This window comes from Melanotaenia boesemani, chromosome 11 (assembly GCF_017639745.1).
Source record: "Melanotaenia boesemani isolate fMelBoe1 chromosome 11, fMelBoe1.pri, whole genome shotgun sequence".
In the NCBI taxonomy this organism is placed as follows: domain Eukaryota; kingdom Metazoa; phylum Chordata; class Actinopteri; order Atheriniformes; family Melanotaeniidae; genus Melanotaenia; species Melanotaenia boesemani.
Genome location: NC_055692.1, coordinates 31,717,472 through 31,739,767, shown reverse-complemented (window position 1 = coordinate 31,739,767; position 22,296 = coordinate 31,717,472). Strand labels below are relative to the sequence as shown.

At 39.0% G+C, this 22,296-nt stretch overlaps 1 protein-coding gene across 2 annotated transcripts in view; it reads right to left on the bottom strand.

The window, feature by feature from the left end:
• Window positions 1-22,296, bottom strand: part of nsmfb (NMDA receptor synaptonuclear signaling and neuronal migration factor b) — a 64,647-nt gene that overhangs the window by 26,962 nt on the left and 15,389 nt on the right. Inside the window, exons 2-7 of one of the 2 annotated variants that reach the window (XM_041998424.1) lie at window positions 15,297-15,358; window positions 11,783-12,553; window positions 11,500-11,572; window positions 8,939-8,944; window positions 6,157-6,225; window positions 1,245-1,297 (exon numbers count right to left, since the gene is read on the bottom strand). In XM_041998424.1, the coding sequence (XP_041854358.1) occupies window positions 1,245-1,297; window positions 6,157-6,225; window positions 8,939-8,944; window positions 11,500-11,572; window positions 11,783-12,553; window positions 15,297-15,358 (1,034 nt within the window). The remainder of the gene's footprint in view (window positions 1-1,244; window positions 1,298-6,156; window positions 6,226-8,938; window positions 8,945-11,499; window positions 11,573-11,782; window positions 12,554-15,296; window positions 15,359-22,296) is intronic. The other variant, XM_041998425.1, reaches the window with a different exon arrangement.

Sequence of the window (22,296 nt, the reverse complement as noted above, 5' to 3'; positions counted from 1 at the left end):
ACAAGTTTCCTGCTACAACACACCTGACTCAGATTAATAGCTTATTAACAGGCTTGGATGAAACTTGACAACAAGCTGTTAAGGAGATCCATATAATTTGAATCAGGCATGTTGGAGCTGGGAAATATCTAAAACCTGCATGACAGCAACTCTTGAGGACAGGCAATAGATAACCCTGCTATAGGGCATGGTACGACACTGTGCTGTGTCTTAACTGGTTTCATTACACAAATGCCACATTTTACTTCTAATTAGAAACAGAACTTAAGATTATGTCCTCAAATAGAAATGAAAGCTCAGGCAGGAGTCCAAAACAAGACAGTGCTTCACTACAAATTCTTGCAATTACAAATGTGAAAATAGCAAAAATCTGGCTAGTTTTACCTGAATCTGAACATATCCTACAGGCAATCGTAAACTAATTTCAAAAGAAAATATTTAACTTTTTGCATTTTTAATAATTCATGTGTAATTAATATTTTTTCCTACCAATACTGTTTAAGATGTTTGTTTCATTCAGACCCATTTGTGGAATACACCCCACAATGTTCATATCACTATAAGCCACCATAATATATGGATAATCATGAAATTATCTATTCATTGATTTAGAAAAAATGTGCCAATTGATTAAAATGAATTCCTTATTCAGTTGATTAATCTCAGTCTCTCCATTAGTGTAAAATTAATTCTATAGACAGCTTGTACATAAAAAGTTAGGCTACCCTACTTTCATTCAAACTTGACTCAATAAACTTCACGAAATAAAAAGAAATAAAATTAAAATTACATCAAAGTTCTCCAAAATACAGCAAATAAAAGAATACAAAGAAGTTCTTGTTTTAAAAAGAATAACAGCACATTTACACTGAAAGTGATTCTATGTTGGATTGAAATTGTTTAACAGTACAGTAGACAATCAATATGAAAAAATGATTATTACAATTATCATGGTAATAGGCACATGATGATACAATTCTATAATCAATGTAAACCAGTCAACTTAGACTGTTGAAGAGATATCTGTGAGGATTTCTAGAAATAATAAAAAACAGATTATAACATAAAGCATTCATCTAAACATGCTTACATGTTGCTCCATGCGTAAAGCATGAATTAAGTCTGATGTTTTTTTTGTTTTTTTTTTGGTTGTGATGTTATGGTTCACGTTTTAGCACTGAAATGCATGAAAACATACAGACACCAACATTCAAACATGCACAAAAATACACCAAAATACTCACTCTGGACCTTCATCCTGCGGCTGCCCACCATCCGAAGGTGTTTGCGGAAATTTCTGTCATTTAAAGAAAAGGACACGTGTCGAGAATGTGAAGCAAAGTCTGGCAATGAAAATAATTCCAACTTTCTAAAACAGATAGAAAGAGGAGCTAGTCTGAATGATAAAAAGCTTTCAGGCAGGAAATTCCACATAAAATGCCCCTAAATGCTAAATCCATATGACCATTAAATAGACCTCCAAATTCATGCTTGTATAAATAAGCATGGGATATTCTTCCAGACCATCACAATGAAGACATTAATTTTAACTACTTTGACTAATTTTTGTTTCCACACAGATTCATTTTTTCCATTGATTATTGAAGGAGCAACAAAGGAAAGCCGTTATCAAATGTGGTCACTGCATAAGATAATTATTTTTCAGAGAATTAAATGCTAATCTTGTGAGGGTAGTCTAAAACTGTAAACTTGACAGTGTAAACTGTTGCTCCTTCATTGACGCAACATCCTTAGTAGTAATCTTGATCCTTTTTCTTTTGTACAAAATATACCTCATTGTTCATTTTGTGATTTTACAGGCTATGATAGCTGAAAAAACACATACAGAAAAAAAAATAGCTGCCTTGGCAACTAATCCTGGCAGATTAGTATGTTGGCTCATTAACAATAGTAGCTCACTTACAAAGCCCCCTAGCCATCCACATGCTACTAGCATGTCAGTCTATTGTTAGCTAACCCTAACTCTCCACACGCTATTAACATGTCAATCTTTTGCTAGCTAGCCTTTCAGCATGCCAATCTATTGTTAGCTAGTCCATCACATGCGTGTCAGTTTATTGTAAGCTAGCTACATGCTATGTAGCTTGTCTGTCTTGTGTTAGCTATCATTAACTAAACAAAACTTGAACTAAAAACAAAATTAATGATTGATGAATATCGTACATTGCATTCAAACAAGTAACATTGCCATTTTCTCCAGTGTCAAGAGGTTAACAGCGTTGCCAACTATTTCTAGGAAGCTAAAGTCTGCTAAACAAACATTTCAGCTTCATCACATTACACAGCAATAAGAATTATGGCATTATTGTGTGGAATTGCATTTTGTGCCAGCCCGTTTTCCTTCTCTCCTTCTTTCTATGCTCACCTGTTGTCAGGACCTCAAAACATCATAAAAAACTATCATTCACAGATTTTTCTGTTTCTGTTATCAAACTACAAAATAAGTCTGAAATTCTGACTGAACAGCCGGCCTTTAAGATTATTTCTTCAATATGTAATGACTTTACATGTACTATTCCAGGCTGCTATGCTCAGGTGAAATCAAATACCATAGGATCTGATGCCACCACATCTCTCTACTAGTAAGGGTCTGAGAGTTAAAACTAGTGAAGTTTTGCAATTGCCAAGAAGTAATACAAGCGAAAAGATATGTAGGCCTACCTAACTGTGATATTTTATATCCCCAAGAAGTCAATGTAGTGCTTTAAAAGACTCAATGAGTTAGACTACAGTGCAAAACTGTACCAAACATGTATACTCCAGATAAGAAGAGAAAACTATACAGAAAGATCTATTGCAGTATCACCAATTTAAAATGCAACTGAAGACAGAATGATGTCTCATCATCACTATCAAAAAACTGATTTTGTTTTTTTTCCTTGTAGTTTTCCACAGTCATTATTTTTGTGTTTCCATGGGGGTGGCATGGGGGTGTTTCCATGGGGGTGGCATGGCTCAGTGGGTAGCGTGGTTGCCCAAGGGTTGCCGGTTCGATCCCGGCCCGGTCAAGCTCATGTCGAGGTGTCCCTGAGCAAGACACCAAACCCCTAATAGCTCCTGATGGGTTGTAGTTGAGCACCTTGCATGGCAGCTTCCGCCATCAGTGTGTGAATGGGTAATTGTGACGTACATTTTGGAAAATAGTTTGGTTCGTTGCTCTATCACTCTGCAGTGCTACAGCAGCTCTTTGAAATCAAGTTGTTGTTTCTAAACTATAAGAACCATTTTTTCTCTGTATTAAAAGAATAGCATAAAGACTATCCTCTCCTACAGTGAAGGTTTATATATATATATATATATATATATATATATATATATATATATATATATATATATATAGACTGGGCTATGATAAAATGTGCATTCATACAACATTGTTTAACATTATTTGTGTTAGAGGAAGTTAAAAGGAGTGCATTGGGATCGGTATCGCATGGGTAATGCGGGGACTAGACGTATATTTTGATGGTCAGATATGGACATCAGGAAGAGGTCAAAATAGAATAAAAAATGGCACATTCGAATTTACAACAGGCTTCGTTATTTTGCTCTACCATGATGGAGTCAATAATTATAGCTGAGGAATGGATAAACCAGCTAGGCTTTAAGATAGAAGAAGAGCAGGTGAGTTTCACTTTTGAATTAATTTCTTTGTTTTAATCCTTTGTTTTTCAGAGAAATATAAAATATTTGATTTAAAACATCCAAAAGGCTGTAGTTTTGACATTGATAAAGGCATACTGTAAATGAGAAACATGTTGAATATGAACTTGAGTTTATGATGGGAAAAAATATATTAATCTTTTCTGCATATTGAATGAGAATCTGCAAATAGTTGAGAATGTACTTCACCAGCAGTGAAAAGTGTTTTGTGCTGCTTTCTCTATAATGTGCTCTGTACTACTGACTATGAACGCATCCTTGTCAGCTCAGTGGGGTGTCTTCCAAACTCAGTTTTCCACAAAAACTTTGAACAGACCCCCATCCCACCCCACCAAAAAATGTGTTAGGATTGAAGATACGGGTGTCTGTCATCTCATGGTATAAAGTGGTAACAGGTTTTGGCTCTCTCGCTGGAGATATGGCCTATTTCTTATTTCACAAAGGTCTGTTGCATGGTGTAATATTGCTACTTACGTGGTTAAAAAGATCAAAACAAAAGCAGATAGAATGCTAAAAAGCTAAGTCTGGTTTAAGCAAGCTATGCAGTGTTGCTTTTAGTTAATTATGTTGTTGTTAAGGTGATCATGATTTTGATGTTGATAACTGACTTTAAGCTTATTGCTCTGAATTTGATTGTTTACAATGTTGGGTTAGAAGAGGTGAAGTCCTAGATTTGGCCTTGTTTTATCCCTGCAGAGTAATGGGCAACCAGGATAGCTGCTAAAAGAAAGTCAATATGACATAAATCATCAATGTGACCCAAAGGATCTGTGTGCTGAAGTTAATTATAAACTGGTTGGTGGTGTTCTGTCTAGGCAAAGCATCTCTTACTGTAATAAAGTTTGTGAAAACTGAAGTAGCAGGGCCACAGCCCCACCACTCATTATTTTTAATGAGCCCCACCTCTGTAGCCTCTTATTGGTAGCTTTATTTATGCTGCAAATTAGTTGTTTTGCCACTTCACAACACAGAATGGCTTAATCTTAATTGGAAAAAGCTAAAATCTTTATTTTTCTTTTTAAAAAATTATGTCTCCCCTAAATTTAGATCCACACCGAGGTTTCAGGCAAAAAAATAATAATAAAAAAATTTTGAAATAAATAAATAAAATAAAAAAAGATTTGTTGACATGTCAGTGTTGACTGCAGGAGTTGTGAAAGCAGAGCCCAAAATAGAGGGATGACTCAGAGAAGAACGGATCCGTCAGTCAGCAAGTATTTTCATAATGACTGACAACAACCCCTAAAATCGCTGCCACCCACGCACACCGAGCCAAATTCCTGCAGTCCTTCTGTCTCTGAAACTGACACCCCTCATTCTTCCACTTCAAATCTTTCCCCATATCAGAGAGAATAAAAAACAGGTACGATTTCACTGAGAAAATTAACTTAAATGTAAAACATACTGCACTCTGGAATAAGTTGAACACACAAAAATAAGACCAAGATGGCGTTGCATGTCTCAGCCTTGCTGGATGTGAGGTCTGTTGGCCAACATTGACAGATTAGTTCTCTTTGAGTGCCAACCGCACAGCGCTGTATTGATAGACCCTGCTTTTTTCACTTTAGTGTTCAATGAAAAACACTGATTAAACCTGCCACCCACACACTTCAGGATTCACGACACACAAGTGGAGCACAGGGTGCTCAAAAGAGATTTGTAGTGACCTGAGAACAAGCAGTAGAAGAAAAGGTTTGACTCCTGTGGGAAGCATAAAAATGCACTTAATAAATGTGTAATAAACCACATAAGTCATCAATTTATCAGGTTATTAAGAACCTTCTTTATCTGTGTGGATACAGTTGATTTATCTGCACATAAAAACCAAAGCATGTAAGCGTCTGACTTTACGTTCCTGCAGAGTGTGTGTGTGTGTGTGTGTGTATTGAACCAAAAGGTGTGGTGGTAGCCTACGTAAGAGAAGAAATGATGGCATAAATTAAAGATGTGGATTTACTAAATCCTGAAGGAGAAAATCCTGTTCCAGGAAAGGAAAAATGAATAAGAGAGGTGCATAAACATAAAATTGTAATCCTCCAGTAAGTCTTGTCGGAGACTCTGTCTGTTTTCCTACATTCTGATATTTGACTGGCACTTTCATTTTGGGATTAATTTCAGTCTTTTCTTCTGTAATGCCTCAACAGAAAAGAGCTTTACGCAGGGTGTTTTCCCTGTGCCCACATGAAGGTTTTCCAGGTTCTGCAGCACCCTCACTGGAGATTTTAAATCAACTGTGAGTTTGGATTGTTGTTTTTCTCTGTAATTGCCCTAGATAAGACCTGGGACCTGTTCAAAAGGCTCCAGCCCTGTCGTAAGTAGAATAGAATATGTGCAGAAGCAGGTCAAAAAGACAAAAAAAATCTATCTTTTACATCTCATAAGAAGGGTAGTTCTTTGCTGGAAAATAGGGGAACTGAAACAGGGACAGTTCAGCACCAGACAGGACAGGACAGGACAGCCAGGACACAGTACCTCTCCATCATGGTGGCTGCCTCCTGCTCTCTTTTCCGCCTCTTTCTTTCAGCAATGCCTCGGAAAGCCCTGCCAGGACGTCAAAGCATTAAGTGGTTTTGTTTGGAAATAGTGTTTTTTTTAATGCTTAAGCTGCCCCAGATCTACATCGAAGAATAATTTTGTCTGAACCCAGTCTGACCCAAAGGGCTATCAACCTATCACCCTACACAGAACAGGTCTTTTTCAACATAGCTTGTACTCGATATATATTTTACCTTTGCTTGTAAAGCTCTGACTTTATTCTAACTCTGACTAAACTGAGAAAGTGAGACTGACCCTTTGGGTCTGTTTGGGTTCAGGCATAATGAGGAAAGGGGCAGCAAAAAAGGTGGTCAAGGTAAAAGGTTTTTAGTTCATGAGGGTTAATGAGGGTTTGGTTAACTTTGTGGAGTGGTTAGAGTTAACAAAAGAAAAAAGGTATACCCACCAGAGGCAGAAAGCAATGTGGATTTTTACACTCACACATACACACACCAGGGCCACAAAGCAATAAATACAAAAAACTACATAACCTACATAACCACCAAACTGAACATCCTGTCTATAGTTAAGGCTTCTCGTATCAGCCAATCCATACTGACTGACCACCATCTTAAAGTGATTTATATCAGTTCAATTACATATAAATTTTAAACAATATTGTTGAAGTATGCCTATTTGATATTTTTTTATTTCCCATTCTGAAGAATGTGTAGGTTAAGCAAAGTGCGTGTGCTTGTCTCAAAGAAGAGAGTAATGACTGACAACATGTCAGACATCATGAGAATCATCTGTGACAGCGTATGCCAGAAATGAAGCCATGTCCTGTGGCCTGGTTTTGACTAAGTGACAGACAGACAGCTGAAGTGCTCTGAGATGACAAAACAATAGACCGAAGTCACCCAAGTCTTTACGCTGCTGATTATCCAAAAGCCTTCAAAGCTCTGCCTGCGCATCGCCATACATTTCAGTTTTTCCCCACATGAACTCATCATTGTCTGTTTTCTCTCCATCAGCTGCCATCGCTACAAACTCAGAGAGGAGACCATCTTCCTTCTCTTATGCAGCATAACAAGTTCCTCACAATTACTGCAACAAGATAAATGTATAAATAAATAAATAACATGACATTGCAGGCTAGTAAAATTTTTATTATAAGACAGTCTCTCCACGAATTCCAGATGTTTCAGTCGCAACTATTAACACAAATTCAGCTAATCCTTGTGAATTCTGCATGTTCTTGCAATGACAATACATTCATTATGAACTTTAATTCCATGTTTCTGATTTTGAGCATACACAGTGTGTGCGAGAAAAAAACACATCAAAAGGCATATGGCAGCAATAAGCCACAGACGTTCCTAGCCTGCTCAACCCAAAGAAAAATAAGAAAAATGTGAGGCATCTGTCATCTAAAACTAAAGCTAAGGACTGTGTACGACACTATTCCAGTCTTCTGCATGAAAGTAGATGAATCTGTTTCATACCACATGCAACACTGTGGTGGGAGACGAACCAAAGTTGTCAATTAAGAAAAACTTTATAACGCAGCCAGAGAATGTCTGAAAAGCCTGGTAATTACACACCATGAACAAGCTGTATGTTGGATTTAGTGAAACAGTTAAGCAAATATATGATCTAAACTTTCCTGACATATTTTAAAATGAACATTTTGAGAGCGTTTGCAGAGTATACTAAAACTTGGGCAGATTTGTCTGTCTAAATGAAAATATACTTGACATGTCCTAGTGTGTCAGTGAATGAATATGAGCAGATTCATCTGCATTAATATGTAGTGATACAGTTGGGCAGAAAACATTCTGCTCTGTTCCAGCCTTTTTAAGGCCCTGTATGCATCTTTCCTAAGAAACATTCCTATACAGTATGTATACACATCAAGGATTTGCTAATTAGCATACTGGATGTCTTCTAGAGGCTAGCTACATTTAGCAACTTTTTAGCAGACATTACATTAGAAATAGTTGGCAACACTGATGAAATACACTAGCATACATAAGCATGCAAAGACTGAACATTTGTTGGCGAGTGACATTGATTGTGTCAGCTTGTTTGAGTTCCACAGTTGCTAGCTAAAACGTAACAGTCTTGTCACATTAAGGCAATAAACCACAGCTCCTGCTTTAAGTTGCACTAAGACAGTGATCAGTCAGCTCCAGTTAGTGTTACCCCCAAATCTTTCTTTAAGTGTACGAGTTTATGCAGCTGGACTTCTAAGCATTCAGTGTTATTGCAGTACAAATACTGCATTTAGATAACATGATGTAAAATAAGCTTTGCTCTAGATTAAAACAAGTTATGGTTAAGGCAAAGATTGCTATTACTAATGTGCTTATTACGATGATTCCATATGTCTAATGTGTGTTTATTTTGCTGAATTGTGTTAATGGGGAGTATCTTAAATGATATTTTAGGCAGGGAGCTGTCACTGTTAAAACAATATATTAATTTTTGGCATTAACTACTTCTCTTGTTAATGCTAACTGAATTATCACTGCTTCCCACATCGCTCATACTGCACTGAACCCCTCCTGCACTGCAGCTGACCAGGACTAAATCTACAACTTATAACAGTCAGTCCAGCAGACACTGAGGTTGTGGGGGTTAAGGACACAGCGGGCTGACCAGCACAAAGCCACACGAGGAAAAGGTTTAAAGACATATTACCTAACTGACAGAAACAGGGAAAAAAAAGGCAGAGCAACAAGGAAGAACAGTGGGGGCGTTTGAGAGAGTTACTCACGATATTCTACAGTCGTGGTTTGGAACGTTGCCATCACATATAGGAAGAGGAGACAAAAAAGGAGGAGAGGTTAGCAATGCAATCAGCAAAACATTTTTCACACCAATATACCCTTCATAAGAGGCTATACTCAGATAAGAAAATCATGCAAAAAGCCTGACTAAGAATTTTAGAGCAGAAAAGAGAACTCATCATGACCCTCTACATCTGACAGTTGGATCACTCAGCATGTAATTAATTAAACTGCAACATGCTCATCATGTTAGAAGTAAAAGAGACTGGCCAGCCATTTTAATCAAAGGCCATGTCAGACCCATATATCAGTTTGACCTCGATGGAGACATGAACAGATGGAAGCAGATGGAAGAAAAGACAAAGAAACACTGACATGTGGAATAAGGGAAGAGAGTGTGGGAGAGCTAAAGGGAAAGATGGTGAAGGATGAGTTTTGTCTGTTTGTGAGTTATAATTAGAAGATCAGGGTGATGGGTGATAATTAATCATTCTTCAAGACTGGGGAGCACTTTTACACATGAATGCTTTCTAAATACATGTAATGCAGAGATTCTTGATGTTCAGCTAGGAAAGGCACGCATCTACTACTGTAAAGTAGGGCTGCAACTAATGACTATTCTGATGGTCATCGACTATTAAAATGACTAGTCGATTAATCGGATCATGTACTTCATTATTATTAAATGGATCTTATTTCATTTTCAGCTTTTAAATCTTGCATGAGGTTGTTATGTAAGTGTGACGTGCCTTCTCTGTATATGATCAGGCATTGCAGACATACGTCTGTGGTACGCAAGGTCCACTTAACAAATCTCACATGTATTTAATTTATTTTGTAAGTTTAACGTGAAGTTATCCCAGACTTTTGACGTCCTCTGTCGCCGTTTTGTTCCCTAGTCCGCTGCCATATTTTTCCTGTGGTGGACTTTATTGCACATGTGTAACTCTCAGCAGAGATAGGAAAGAAGATGCCTCACTCTGTAGGTTTTTTTTTCTGCTGACAATAGTCGACGGGTAAATTTGTTTCCTACTATTTCTATTGTTCACTATTGTCAACAATGTCGACTAATTGTTGCAGCCTTACTGTAAAGAAGTCTTGATCTACCCCTCATTCCTTTATATTTGGCTTCCAAGTAGACAAACTTGTTTGTAAAATTTTGTTTACAAAAGAAAACAGTTGTAAACAGTTGTCCAGCTGTTCAGAAAGTTTTTCTTTGGATATTTTCTGTTTTCTCTTTTTTTCTCTCTCTTTCTCTCTGATTTTCAGTCCAGTCTTTGTAACTTGCAAGTATGTCTGTCTTGTTTATTTGTTTAGCCACTTAACGCTGACCTATGGATCATTTAGGAGCAAAAATGGCACCTATCCCAAACGATGAACCAGTGTTGTCTTTACAGATAAGAGCCAACTTAGCAAAGACCCAGTTTTAAATTGTATCTTGTGGTACTATTTTACCGGAGCCTGACACAAAGACCCTTTAGCTTGGCATATCTCAGTATCATGTGCAGCATGCCCTTAAGAAATCTGGGAAAACTGGACAACGGAGGACAAAAGAAGTCAGTCCACCCATCACTTATTTACCCACATAAAGTGTCAGGCCTAAAAAACTATCTACAGCAAAGTAGTATCAGAAAATGATGTCCGTGAACATAGAAACAAAACCATAAACGACCTGAAATGTATCTGGACCTGCAGCTGATCCATCTACTGTTGGCAGAAGCTTCAGCAGAAAGGAAGTGTATGTAAAGGTGACTGTCAAGAAGCCATTCTTAAGGAAGGGAAACAGGGAGAAAAGACTGACGTATGCCACTAGGCACAAGAACTGGACTGAAAATCAGCAGTGACAGGTCTGATGGAGCGATTAATCCTCCCCAGAGCCCAGACTTCAGCAGATCATCTGGACAGTGAACAGATCAAAAGGCAGCATCATCCAAATAAGAGCTTTGGAAAGTCCTTCAAGACGTTTGGTGAACCACTCTTAAAAATGACTTAAAGAAACAACAAGAAATCATTCTGCATTGAAGAATAAATGTGGTTGTAGCAAGTATTGACTTTCAAGCTTATTAGTTTTACAAATTCTATTTTTGCTTTGACACTTATATTTCCACAGTTCAGTAAATCACTGCATCTATTTTCTGTTTTCCTAGCAAAATGAGGGATGACCAGTACTTCTTTATCCTATTCATTTCTTAAATTAATTCAAATACACCTAAATTTCTTTTCCTGTCTACAAATCTGCTATATCCAGGTCGGCAGCAAGCGGTCCTAATAAAACTAACCTTTGAGGTAGAGGAAAGCCACAAAGTCCAAAATGCAAGAAGCTACTCCTGGCTACAGTTTTACACAACCTTCTGCTCAAGTTAAAGATTTTAAAGGCTCAGTTTTGAAGCAGGAGTCATATAGGCTCACAAATTGCAAACAACATTAATAACAAAAAGCTAAAGATGCAGCAGTGTGAAAGCTCATCAAGAGTTTTCAGCAGAATTCTGCAATAAGACACGATGATGCAAAGGGTGGGAGTGAAGGCGGATCTCTGTGCTATACTCACGCCTGCATGGTGGTGGTGGCTGTCTGAAAGCTGAACATGTTCTCTTTGGGGAACCAGCTATTAGGATTGTCCTCTGTAAAGCAAGAGAAAAAAGGGAAGGTGACGAGTCAGCCAGCAGCACATTTAAAGACAGACCTTTTAATCAGCAGAGGAAGCTGGTGGAAGCACCATGTGTGAGTGTGAAGTGGAACATTTTATACTGTGTCTAAACAAATATGTGTATATATTTTCTATTCCATATCTACCCAAGTCTCCACCCATTTCCCAATCCATCTTTCTTTACCCCTGTCATCAGTGGATGTTCTGTCCTCACTGTACATCCTCTCCAGTTTCTTGCGGTGCTTCCCTCCATCCCGTGGTGAGGTATCCAGGTCGAGGGATCGCTGGCTTTGACATGGAGCCCGAATACAGGCCACACAGTCTGGGGTGTAGTCTTCTCTTGACCCTCCTCTCCTCAGACCCCAGTCCCCAATGTTGCTGGCACTCCTTGAGCTCTGAAGCGGCTGTGAAGATGATGACGGGCCGCTGTGATGCTGGTGAGCATGGTGATGGTTGCTGCGGTGATGGCTACTACGGTGATGGCTACCACGGGCCGATGCGGCAGATGGTTGGCTGGTGCAGGACAGGTTGTAGTTGGTGGTGCCGGGGGCTTGGGACACAGACTGCTCCCTCAGTCCCTTCATCACCTCCAGCTCCAAGCTCTCCTCACTTCCAGGGCCCCCGAGGGTCATCCCTCCTTCCCTGGAAATTGTGTACACTCTAGCTGGCTTTAAAGATACACTCCCCTCTAGGCCTCTGGCACCTGGTGGCTCCTCTGTAGAGAGGCTTCGTTCAACAGATAGTCTGCGTTTGGAAGGGCCCAGCGGCACTTGACCCTGGAGGGTGTTGACCTGAGGCAGAGACTGTGGATGAGTGCTGGGATTAAACTGATGAGACTGGCTGGGTTTAGCTATGGTTAAACTCTGGGACTGTGGTGGCAGATTGTTGTTATGCAAACGGCTGACATCTGGCGAGTCGCAGTCCTGGCCAGGAAACGTGTCAGACAGAAGATGATCTATAGATGAAGGAGAATAAAAGGAAAGAAATAAGAATATATAAAAGCAACAGAGTGTTGTGTACATAAGAGAAATAACCAAACTACTAATGTACATTAACAGAAGTTTTTGCTCTTTGGGATTTTGAAATGAGATTAAATATTACATCTAACAATACTTTGCAAAAATGTTGACACATAGCAGCACATGATGTAAAAAAAAACAAAAAAACAAAACAAACAAAAAAATAAAAACAAGAGTTTAGACATTTCTAACAAGCTTGGAAGTCAATACACAGCTTGAGCCCTTAAGATTTTGCAATTAATTCAAGATTCAAGATTTAAAGGGTTCATTGTCATTTGCCCAGTAAGGAAACAAGTTTACCTGAACAATGAAATTCTTACTTTGACGTCCACACTAAATGCCATAATAATATTATAAAATAGCAAATAAATAAATAAATAAATAAATAAATAAAAAAACAATTTAAAAAAAAAACTAGATAGAAGATAAAGATAAAGATAAGATAAAAAAAATTCTGAGTAAGTAATCTATGTAAATAAATGTGCAGTGTGCTGCATAATCATTCAACAATGAATGATTAGCCTTGCAAAAAAACTGTCATCAGGTAGACGATAAGATGAATGTGCAATATCTATTATAAGTAATAACACACATAAAACAACAATACTACAATTACTGTTCACAATATAGAAGTCAGTGTGCAGGGTACAGGCCATTGTTACGGACTCCTATCAGCTGATAATGAGTCTGATGGCCGAGGGAAAGAAAGAGTTTCTGAGTCTGGTTGTCCTGCATTTCAGACTCCTGTATCTCCTGCCTGAAGGGAGGAGAGTGAACAGTCCATGTTGGGGGTGGGTGGGGTCTTTGATGATGGAGGCAGCTCTCCAGTGGACTCTTTGCTGGTAGATGCTCTGCAGAGAGGGCAGCGGAGTCCTGGTGATCTTGGGCACAGTCTTTACTACTTTCTGCAGGCGTTTACAGTCAAGCTGCCTCCTGTACCACAGGGTGATGCAGCTGGTCGCCATGGACTCAACCACGCAGCTGTAGAAGTTTCTGAGGATATTTGGTGACATGCCGAACGTCCTCAGCCTCCTCAGGAAGTACAGCCGCTGCTGAGCTCTCCAGCTGTGTGGGGTTGAGTGTACAGGTGAGGTCTTTGCTGATGTGGACCCCCCAGATATTTAAGCTGCTCACCCTCTCCACTTCCAGCCCGCGGATAAGCAGTGGCTGGTGAGGGCTACTCTCCCTTCTCTTGTCCACTACCATCTCCTTGGTCTTGTCTGTGTTGAGGGTGAGGTTGTTGTCCTCACACCATATCAGCAGAGGGGGCACCTCCCTCCTGTAGGCTGCTTCGTCCCCGCCAGTGATGCATCCAATCATAGCTTTGTCGTCCGCAAACTTCAGGGTGGTGTTGTCCTTGTGGGAAGCCACACAGTCATGGGTGAACTGGGTGTAGGGGATGGGACTGAGGACACACCCCTGTGGTGTGCCAGTGTTAGTGATGATGCTGGCTGAAGTCCTAACAGACGGAGGCCTGCCAGTCAGAAAGTCCTGGAGCCAGTCACAGAGTGAAGATGGAAACACTGGTGTTATGCTGAGAACTTCAGGTCCATCATGGAGACGCAGCTGAACAAGCTGAATCTACTGTCATTGTAGACATTTATTGTAGAGTTTTATTAACATCAACACGTTATCTGAGATCTGAACTTTAAAAATCTTTAGAGCGACTTCACTCAGTAAAACCATCTCTATTCACTTCATCAGGACCTTTCAGAAGTTGGAGTGTTTTCTGTCCTCTGTGGTTTTTGCATTTAATTAATGTAAAATTAGTCCATGATGAGATTTGGAAATGTGAGTTCCCAGCTGTGTGAAACTGTCACATGATGTTTAAATGATTGTCACACCACACTGAAGACAAAAATGACAGGAGTGGTTTTGTAAAATTGCAGATGCTGCAGGTTTAAAAGCCTCCCCTCATTTCTTTAGATCATTTTCAGATTTTGTTAATAAACTATTCATGGAGCCTTTTTATATTCTAGTAAGTCCTGAGTCAGAGCTTATGTAGCTTAACAAACAAAACCATGCTCCTTTGAAAATGGTCAGGAAGAAGATCTGGACTCCTAATGATGGAAAAAGCAGTAAATGTACAAATAAAAACTTTGAGAGACCTTCAGAAAGGCTACGAAACAAAATATATGGAAATAAGTTTTCCAAAAGAGCTGTATTAACTTTACCTCTGCATGCAAATCTGTTGATGATATGCGTAAATGCTTTATCCTGACCATGATATGGGGTAATACAGCCACCAGCATCTTGTTTGCATGTTTTTACCTCACAGCTTTTGTCTAAAATGACCCTATGTTCACTTCTTCCCGTACATAAAAAAGGTGTCATGCTCAAATTTACTCACTGAAACACGATGACTAAAGTAGAAAAGGTGCAGTACAATGTAAACAGGAGACAATTTCAATAAGAGGCCGGTAAGTTCAGCAGAGTGGAAAATTACCAGCAACCAGCTAAAAGCAATTTTCAACATTTTTTTCTGATAACATGCAGCACATTTACTCAGCACATTACTCAGAGCTTCCACCGCAGTGATGAAAAAAAAGCACTGCTTTTATTTTTTTAAAAATATTTGAGTTTATTTCTCTTATTAAGCCATGGTGCATGCATTTTAAGCCTGAATATGTGCTGCTGCTAGCTGTTGCAACTATGTTAGGCTGCGGGCTGTTCACCTACCTGCTCCGTTGCGGTTCTCAGGATTTGTATTGGACAGATACTCTCCAAACGCTCTGGCTGCTCTGTAGAGACATAAAATATGTAACAGTGAACCTGGAGCCCTGCTGCTCTTCAGACTCAAGGTTTCACAGGATCATTCTCCACATAAACAACTTGTCTGACCTCCTCTCTAAGGCCTCTTTATTGCAAACAGATTACACCATCTTAAAAGTCTGTGTGAGGATATTCATATTATGAAACACGTCTCTCACCAGGGTAGCATTCCGGTATAACATAGTGAACGGAAACCAGGAAGCAGGCTGGTAGCCAAAGCTTGCCTCGTCTGCTCAGATGATGGGCCTTACAGGGTACTGTGACATTACATGTACCATCCAAAAAGCCTGGATATAAATGCAGTCATCTGCACAAAATAAATGCAGGCACACTGGCAGGAACAGCAACAAACTGGCACAGTCTGTGAAATGTCGATATGTCCGTATACAGAAAACGCTGTCTGCTCTTAATTCTCTGAGGATAATTCTCCCAGCACTGCTGCTGTCAAACTTCAACCAGGATTTCACTCTTTTTCTGACTCACTGGCTGGATGTAATAGATTTTTCTTCTCTTTATGCAATGTACCATGAGTATGATCATTTTTCTGTTTTGTGGACATGAAATGTATCCGGTACTCTCCATCATTGCAGGGTAAGGCTCAGTCCTGCAGTGGTGCAGTGTTTTATGGGAAAAAAAAAAAGAAAAAGAAAGAAACAAGGACTAATTGCACCACTAAAAAGGGAAAATTGCCTCAAACCGTGTTAACTGTGATTAATTCATGAACAAGACTTCAACATTTGTGATTATGAAGCCAAAAGGTCTTCAGGCCTATTTTCAGTTATAAATAGCACCTTCATCTGAGCATAAAGGGGTCAACCAGCATTTTCACGGAAAGATGAAAATAAGAATATACTTGATGGTTGGTCAAATACATTACATGTCCAAAAAAAAAAAAAAAACACCACATGGATTTAACTAAAATAATAGGTAACAACATCCTATTGGGTAATAACTGCATGGATGATAATGCTTTTAGCTGTTATTTGACTTAAATTGATGCAATGAGTAGATTTCTTAAACAACCATGGAAAAGATGTTAATCTTTTTCAGAAGGGTCAGAAAACATCTAAGGAGATGCTGAAACTGGATTAATAATTGGATTAAAAACTGGAATGATAGTGGGGAACAATCGTCTTCGAAGAAGAAATGTGGCAGGGAAAACTGAATGATCCTGATTGACGATCTCGTAAACATTTGGGAAAATCACATTAATAAAACAACTTTAGAGCTCTGGGCTGTGTTTAATAGTGAAAGTAAGAACATGTCCATATATAAAATGTGAAGGGAACTCAAGGAATTTGGGACTGAACAGCTGTGTAGCAATAAGAAAACCACTATTTAGTGAGGCCAATCCAAGGAAAAAGACTTCAATTTGCTAAGAAACATAAAGATTGGACTCTGGAGCAATAGAAGAGGATCCTGTGGTCTGATGAGTCCAGATTTACCCTGTTCCAGAGTGATGAGAGCATCAGGGTAAGAAGAGGGGAGGATGAAAAGATGAAGCCATCACTGTACAAGCCTGTGGGGGCAGTCTATGATCTGGGGTTGCTGCAGTTGGTCAGGTCTAGGTTCAGCAACATTATTTGTCCAAACAATGAGGTTAGCTGATACCTGAATGTGCTGAATGAGCAAGTTTTTCCATCTTCCCTGATGGCACAGCAATATTCCATGATGACAAGTGGTTCAGGTAACAGGAGACATCATTTTCACATATAGACTGACCACAAGAGTCCAAAATCATGTTTCTCCTAACTTCATAGCTATTCATCAGAAATCTCATTGAGTTATTTAAAAAATAAGCTTTATTTAACAAGATTAATATTTGGTTACTTTTATGGTGCAGGTGGTACAGATGGTGCAGGGACATTTTTAGAGTTTTTAAAAATATCTAAAATACATCTTAATCCATCTGTAAAAATACATTATGTGCCCAAAGAATGAGGTCAGCTGATACCTGAATATGCTGAATAACTAGGTTATTCCATCAACAGATTTTTTTCTTCCCTGATGGCATGGCCATATTCCGAGATGACAATGCCAGGATTCATGGGGCTCAAATTGTGAAAGATAATCTGATAATCTTAGATATAATAATGCAATTTTGGATGTAAATAAATGTTGCAGATGCCACAGAGAACGGATGCCAAAATAAAACCAGAGGTGTGACTGTTTTTTGGACAGACTTTGTATATCAGTAATATTTCAGAAAAGTCAAAAGAAAAATGAGGAATGGGACTGGATTCAGTTTTTTTCTGACTAGTCAAACCCATGAAATGGACATAACACATTTCCAAAACCTGTCTCATTTGAATAATAATCTGCCTTATTTACACTTTACTATTGCTTTAATGACAATATCCTTCTACAAGCAGCTAAAACAGATGTTTATTTGCTCAAAATAACCTGTTACTATGATGTGAACCTTGTTAATTTGTAGTCAGATACACATTAATAAAGTATTTCTATTCTACATTCCTCCTGTTCAACCAGCACCTTATGTATGACACACATTTTTAAAAAGATACAGGCCACACACTAACACACCTATACAGAAGCAACACAAGCTAATAATTCTCCTCCCACTCACTTTGACCTACAACTACACACACACACCAACCCACATCCTCAGTGTGTGCATGTGGAAAAACAAACTGGTACGTGTACAACCTGCATTTCACATCCAAGCACAGCTAAAATCTCATGGGGGTTGTGGTGGAGTGTGTTACCTGCCTGATACAACACTCTAAGTAATTAAATATCAGGCAGCACGTGAACACAGTCATTCTCTTCTAAACCCCACCTCCTTTCACCCCCATCCCCCCACCACAGCCATGATGCTGGAGGAGGAAGGAGAGCAGGAGAAAGAAAATGCAATCATCTGTACATCTGCTTGGGTCCACACACTCCTGCCAATCAGGGTTTCATACACTTCGCTTGAAGAAGACAGATGTAGAAAAAAGAGGTGCTCATGGAGGAGAAATTACAAACAGGCACTGAACTACTCAGTAATTCTGAACTATATGTCGTGATAAAAAGAATAACATTCAAGTGTTTTGTTTTGTTTTGTTTTGGCAGAACAATGGTGTGGTTTCCTGCCACACACAGTAGATGGTGGTAATCCTGTTGAATTTTGAAAGATAAAACACCTTGGATTAATTTTTTAGAAGATGAACTTCTGGCATCATATGAAACACGCAGTGCATTTCATGTAACACACGTTTTCCCCTACAGCCTAACATGCACTTTGCTTTAATGCAGCACTCACTTCAGTGCCTAAATTTTCTTTTTCTTTTTTTTTTTTTACCCTTGAGGTCTCTGAAACACACTGTCTGTAATAGCTTACGTGTGTTGGAGAGTTTGAACACATAAATTATAGATGACAGTCAAGCTCCTCTTCCTGTGGTCCTGATGCAGCTGCTGCAACAGCAGCTTTGCTGTTTCTTTGGGGTTTTTTTCCCCACCATATTTTCAGCCATGTGACATGCAGAAAGGAAGGAGGGAGCAGACGAAACAATGTGACAACAGAAAGATGAGTTTATAAGACCAAAATAGAAAGTAAGGGGAGATTGGGAGGTGGGATGAGGAATGGAGATAACAGTTAAGAAAAGACTATTAAATAAGGAGTAGATGAGGGAACAAGCAGGAGACAGATGAGCCACAAATTAGATGATATTACGCTCTCAGGAGCCATCACATGCCTGACTACTCCTCCTCTTTCCCTCCCACTGTGAGTGAAGGAAAGGACGAATTTATGAGGTGCTGTATACAACAGAATGTATTTCAAACTCTCACGCACACCTCTAAAATCATGCATAAACTACTATAATCACTTGCACATACACATAAAATTAAATCTCATATACACACACAAGGAACATCTTTTAAATAAACTAATGAAAATTCACATATACAGTCAACTAAAACCTCACACACACATACAAAACACCTTGTACCCATTTGAATCAGCAAAAACAATACTGTATGTGAGAGGTTATACATGTGTACGCAAGAGCTCATAGTGGTATCACTGTGTTCACATGGAGCACTGTTAATGCGATCAAGCATCAAGTCAGAATAAAAATGTGTCAAGTAAACACCTCAGCTGATGTGATTGGATACAACGTTTTGGTTGGAAACAGAAAGCATTAAGGATTACTGAGCATCTCAATGGTCAAAAGGTTAATAATAAAATGAATAAATCCTATTGTTACTTCTAACTAGTACACATTGCACATGTCAAAGGCATTACAGTCGTATGAACTCTTTCTAATCGTGTGACCACACAACTGACCGGACCACTTCATGAAGCCTCCATGTAAACGTGTCAGCTGGAATCTCTGGTGGATTTCACTTGGATTGATGAATATTTGTCCATGTAAACACAGCTAATGACGGGTTATCCATGTTAGGATGTGAGCTGGCACTGGTTTGAATGAGAACCAATTTTGTCATAAAAGAGGCGGGGCTACAACCTGAAGAGCAGATAGCGAATGCTTGGATTCTACGTCAGGCTCGATAGTTGGGCTGCAACTAATGACTATTCTGATGGTCGATTAGTCATCGACTATTAAAATGACTAGTTGACTAATCAGATTATTTATTTCATAATTATTAAATGACTCTCATTTCATTTTCAGCTTTGAAATCTTGCATGAGGTTGTTATGTAAGTCCGACGTGCCTCCTCTTTAAATGTTCGAGCATTGCAGGTGTACTTCAGTGGTACACAAGGTCCGCTTTACAAATCTCACATGTATTTAATTTATTTTATAAGTTATGTGAAGTTATCCCAGACTTTTGATGTCTTCTTCTGCCATTTTGTTCCCTGGTCCACCGCCATATTTTTCCCCTGGCGGACATGTGCAACTCTCAGCAGAGATAGGAAAAGAAGACGATGTCTCACTCTGTAGATTGTTGCTTTTTTTTTTTTCTTCTTCTTTTTTTCTTTTGTCGACTAGTCAACGGTTAAATTCGTTGTTGACTATTTTTATTGTCGACAGCGTGACTAATCGTTGCAGCCCTACTTGATAGTAAAACGGGTAATGTCACCTGACGTGTTGCAACAACTTAGGAGAGGAGGGTGTGTCCATCTGTTACAAATGGACCCCTTGGGGACAGAAGAATGATGAACCAGGTTTATTGAAGAAAGGAACAGGAGGAATGATCTTACGACAGGGAGAACCAACAGAGGAGATGACAGAAGATCCTGGAGACATGGAGCTGAGGAAGGAAAGAGGATTAGTCCAGTAGTGATGCAACAACAAGGTCCGACAGGGAGTGAAAGTGGTGCTGGTGTATGTAAGGACTGGTGAAGAGACTGGGGTAAAGTGTGACTGATTATGGATCCGGAGAGTGACTGGCTGTTATGCAGGACTGGAGTGACTGTGGCAGGGTGAGAAGATCAGGAACAGTTATATATGATCAGGGGAGTGATTACTGTGGAGTTTGGCTGGGCAGAATGTGACGAGGACTGGTGCGGGTGTGACACGAACAGTGTTAAAATACTATTTACTACAATGTTTAAATAGTATTTAAGGGTTAGTAACTATTGCTGCACCTCTTATAGACACAGGACTGCATATTATATATGAGGAATAGCAGAGCTTATAGATGCTTGGGAAGACATTAACATCACATGACACAGTGGTGAAAACCAAAGAGAAGAGCTTCAAGCAGAGCATGCTCAAAAATAGAATCCGCTCGTGTCTGTGCTTTGATTATGTGTCGGCATGTGTGGGTTAATGAACATATATAACATGTATATGTCTCCTTGTCTGACACACAGTAGCTTCACAAGTCCTGGCTGTAAACTGTGAGACGGTAACATATCACTATGCTACCCAGAGTTCACCAACGCAACAAGAAATGCAACTATCAACATGTGTGAGCCTTAACCATTTAGATTTATTCTTAATTTTTGAACCATGTATGATGTAGGATTGAGGTAAATCGATAAATGAGTTCAATGATCACTGATCCAGTAGTATTGATGTAAACGTATTTTATTTTTCCAACAAAAATCTTTTATTTTCATTTTATGAGAAAAAAGCTGACAGGTGTGTACCTTTGATAAAGTCAGACTGTACTAATTAGGAGTAAAGTTTACACTGTTTTGCTGGTATTTTACTAACATATCTTTAGCTTTTCACTTTAATGAAATCAAATCAAACTTTCTATATAAACTGCATCCAGCAACACAAACTGCTGCAGATAATAAAAACAATTTCTTCATAATAAAATAAAGCAAGCCTTAACACACCAAAGTAAATAACATGGCTATTGAAAAACACAAATCTAATAATAATATCCTTCACACACAATCACACACGCAATCACACACAAAGAAAAGAGAGTACATGACTATTTTCAAGCCTAAATGTTGTACTATTCGCTTCTGGATTGCAGTGAAACAACACTGTCAGAAATCCCTGCTAATGGAGTGACAGAAATGCTGATTTCACTGCCTCCCTGTGTTTTACTGAATTTGTTATTTTCACACTGTATCACCGCTAACAAAGACTAATTCAGCATCCATCTTGTATCCTGTCTCCTCTCTGAGCTCTCTCCAGCCATTAAAAGTCAGTCCGATGTTGATGCTTGTTTCGCTGCAAAATGCTTGCAATCACCTGTTTAGGTTCAGGTATTAAAAAATAATGTGTCTTGTAGAAAATCACACACTCTTGTAACGTACATTCTTTAGTTACATGTCATTTGGTTTGCAGTGTACTGTGTGGTCGTTCAGGAAGTCGACTGTAAAATCATCTCTGGAACATGATTTATGGAGCCACTAATAAACTCCCAGAATTTTCCTCTGAAGAACAGAGTGGACAGTGAAAGCAAAGCAGGAAATGGGACAGCAGCTAAAGTTTAGTCAGGGGTCCATTAGCTCCCATAGGCCTCATAGCTGGA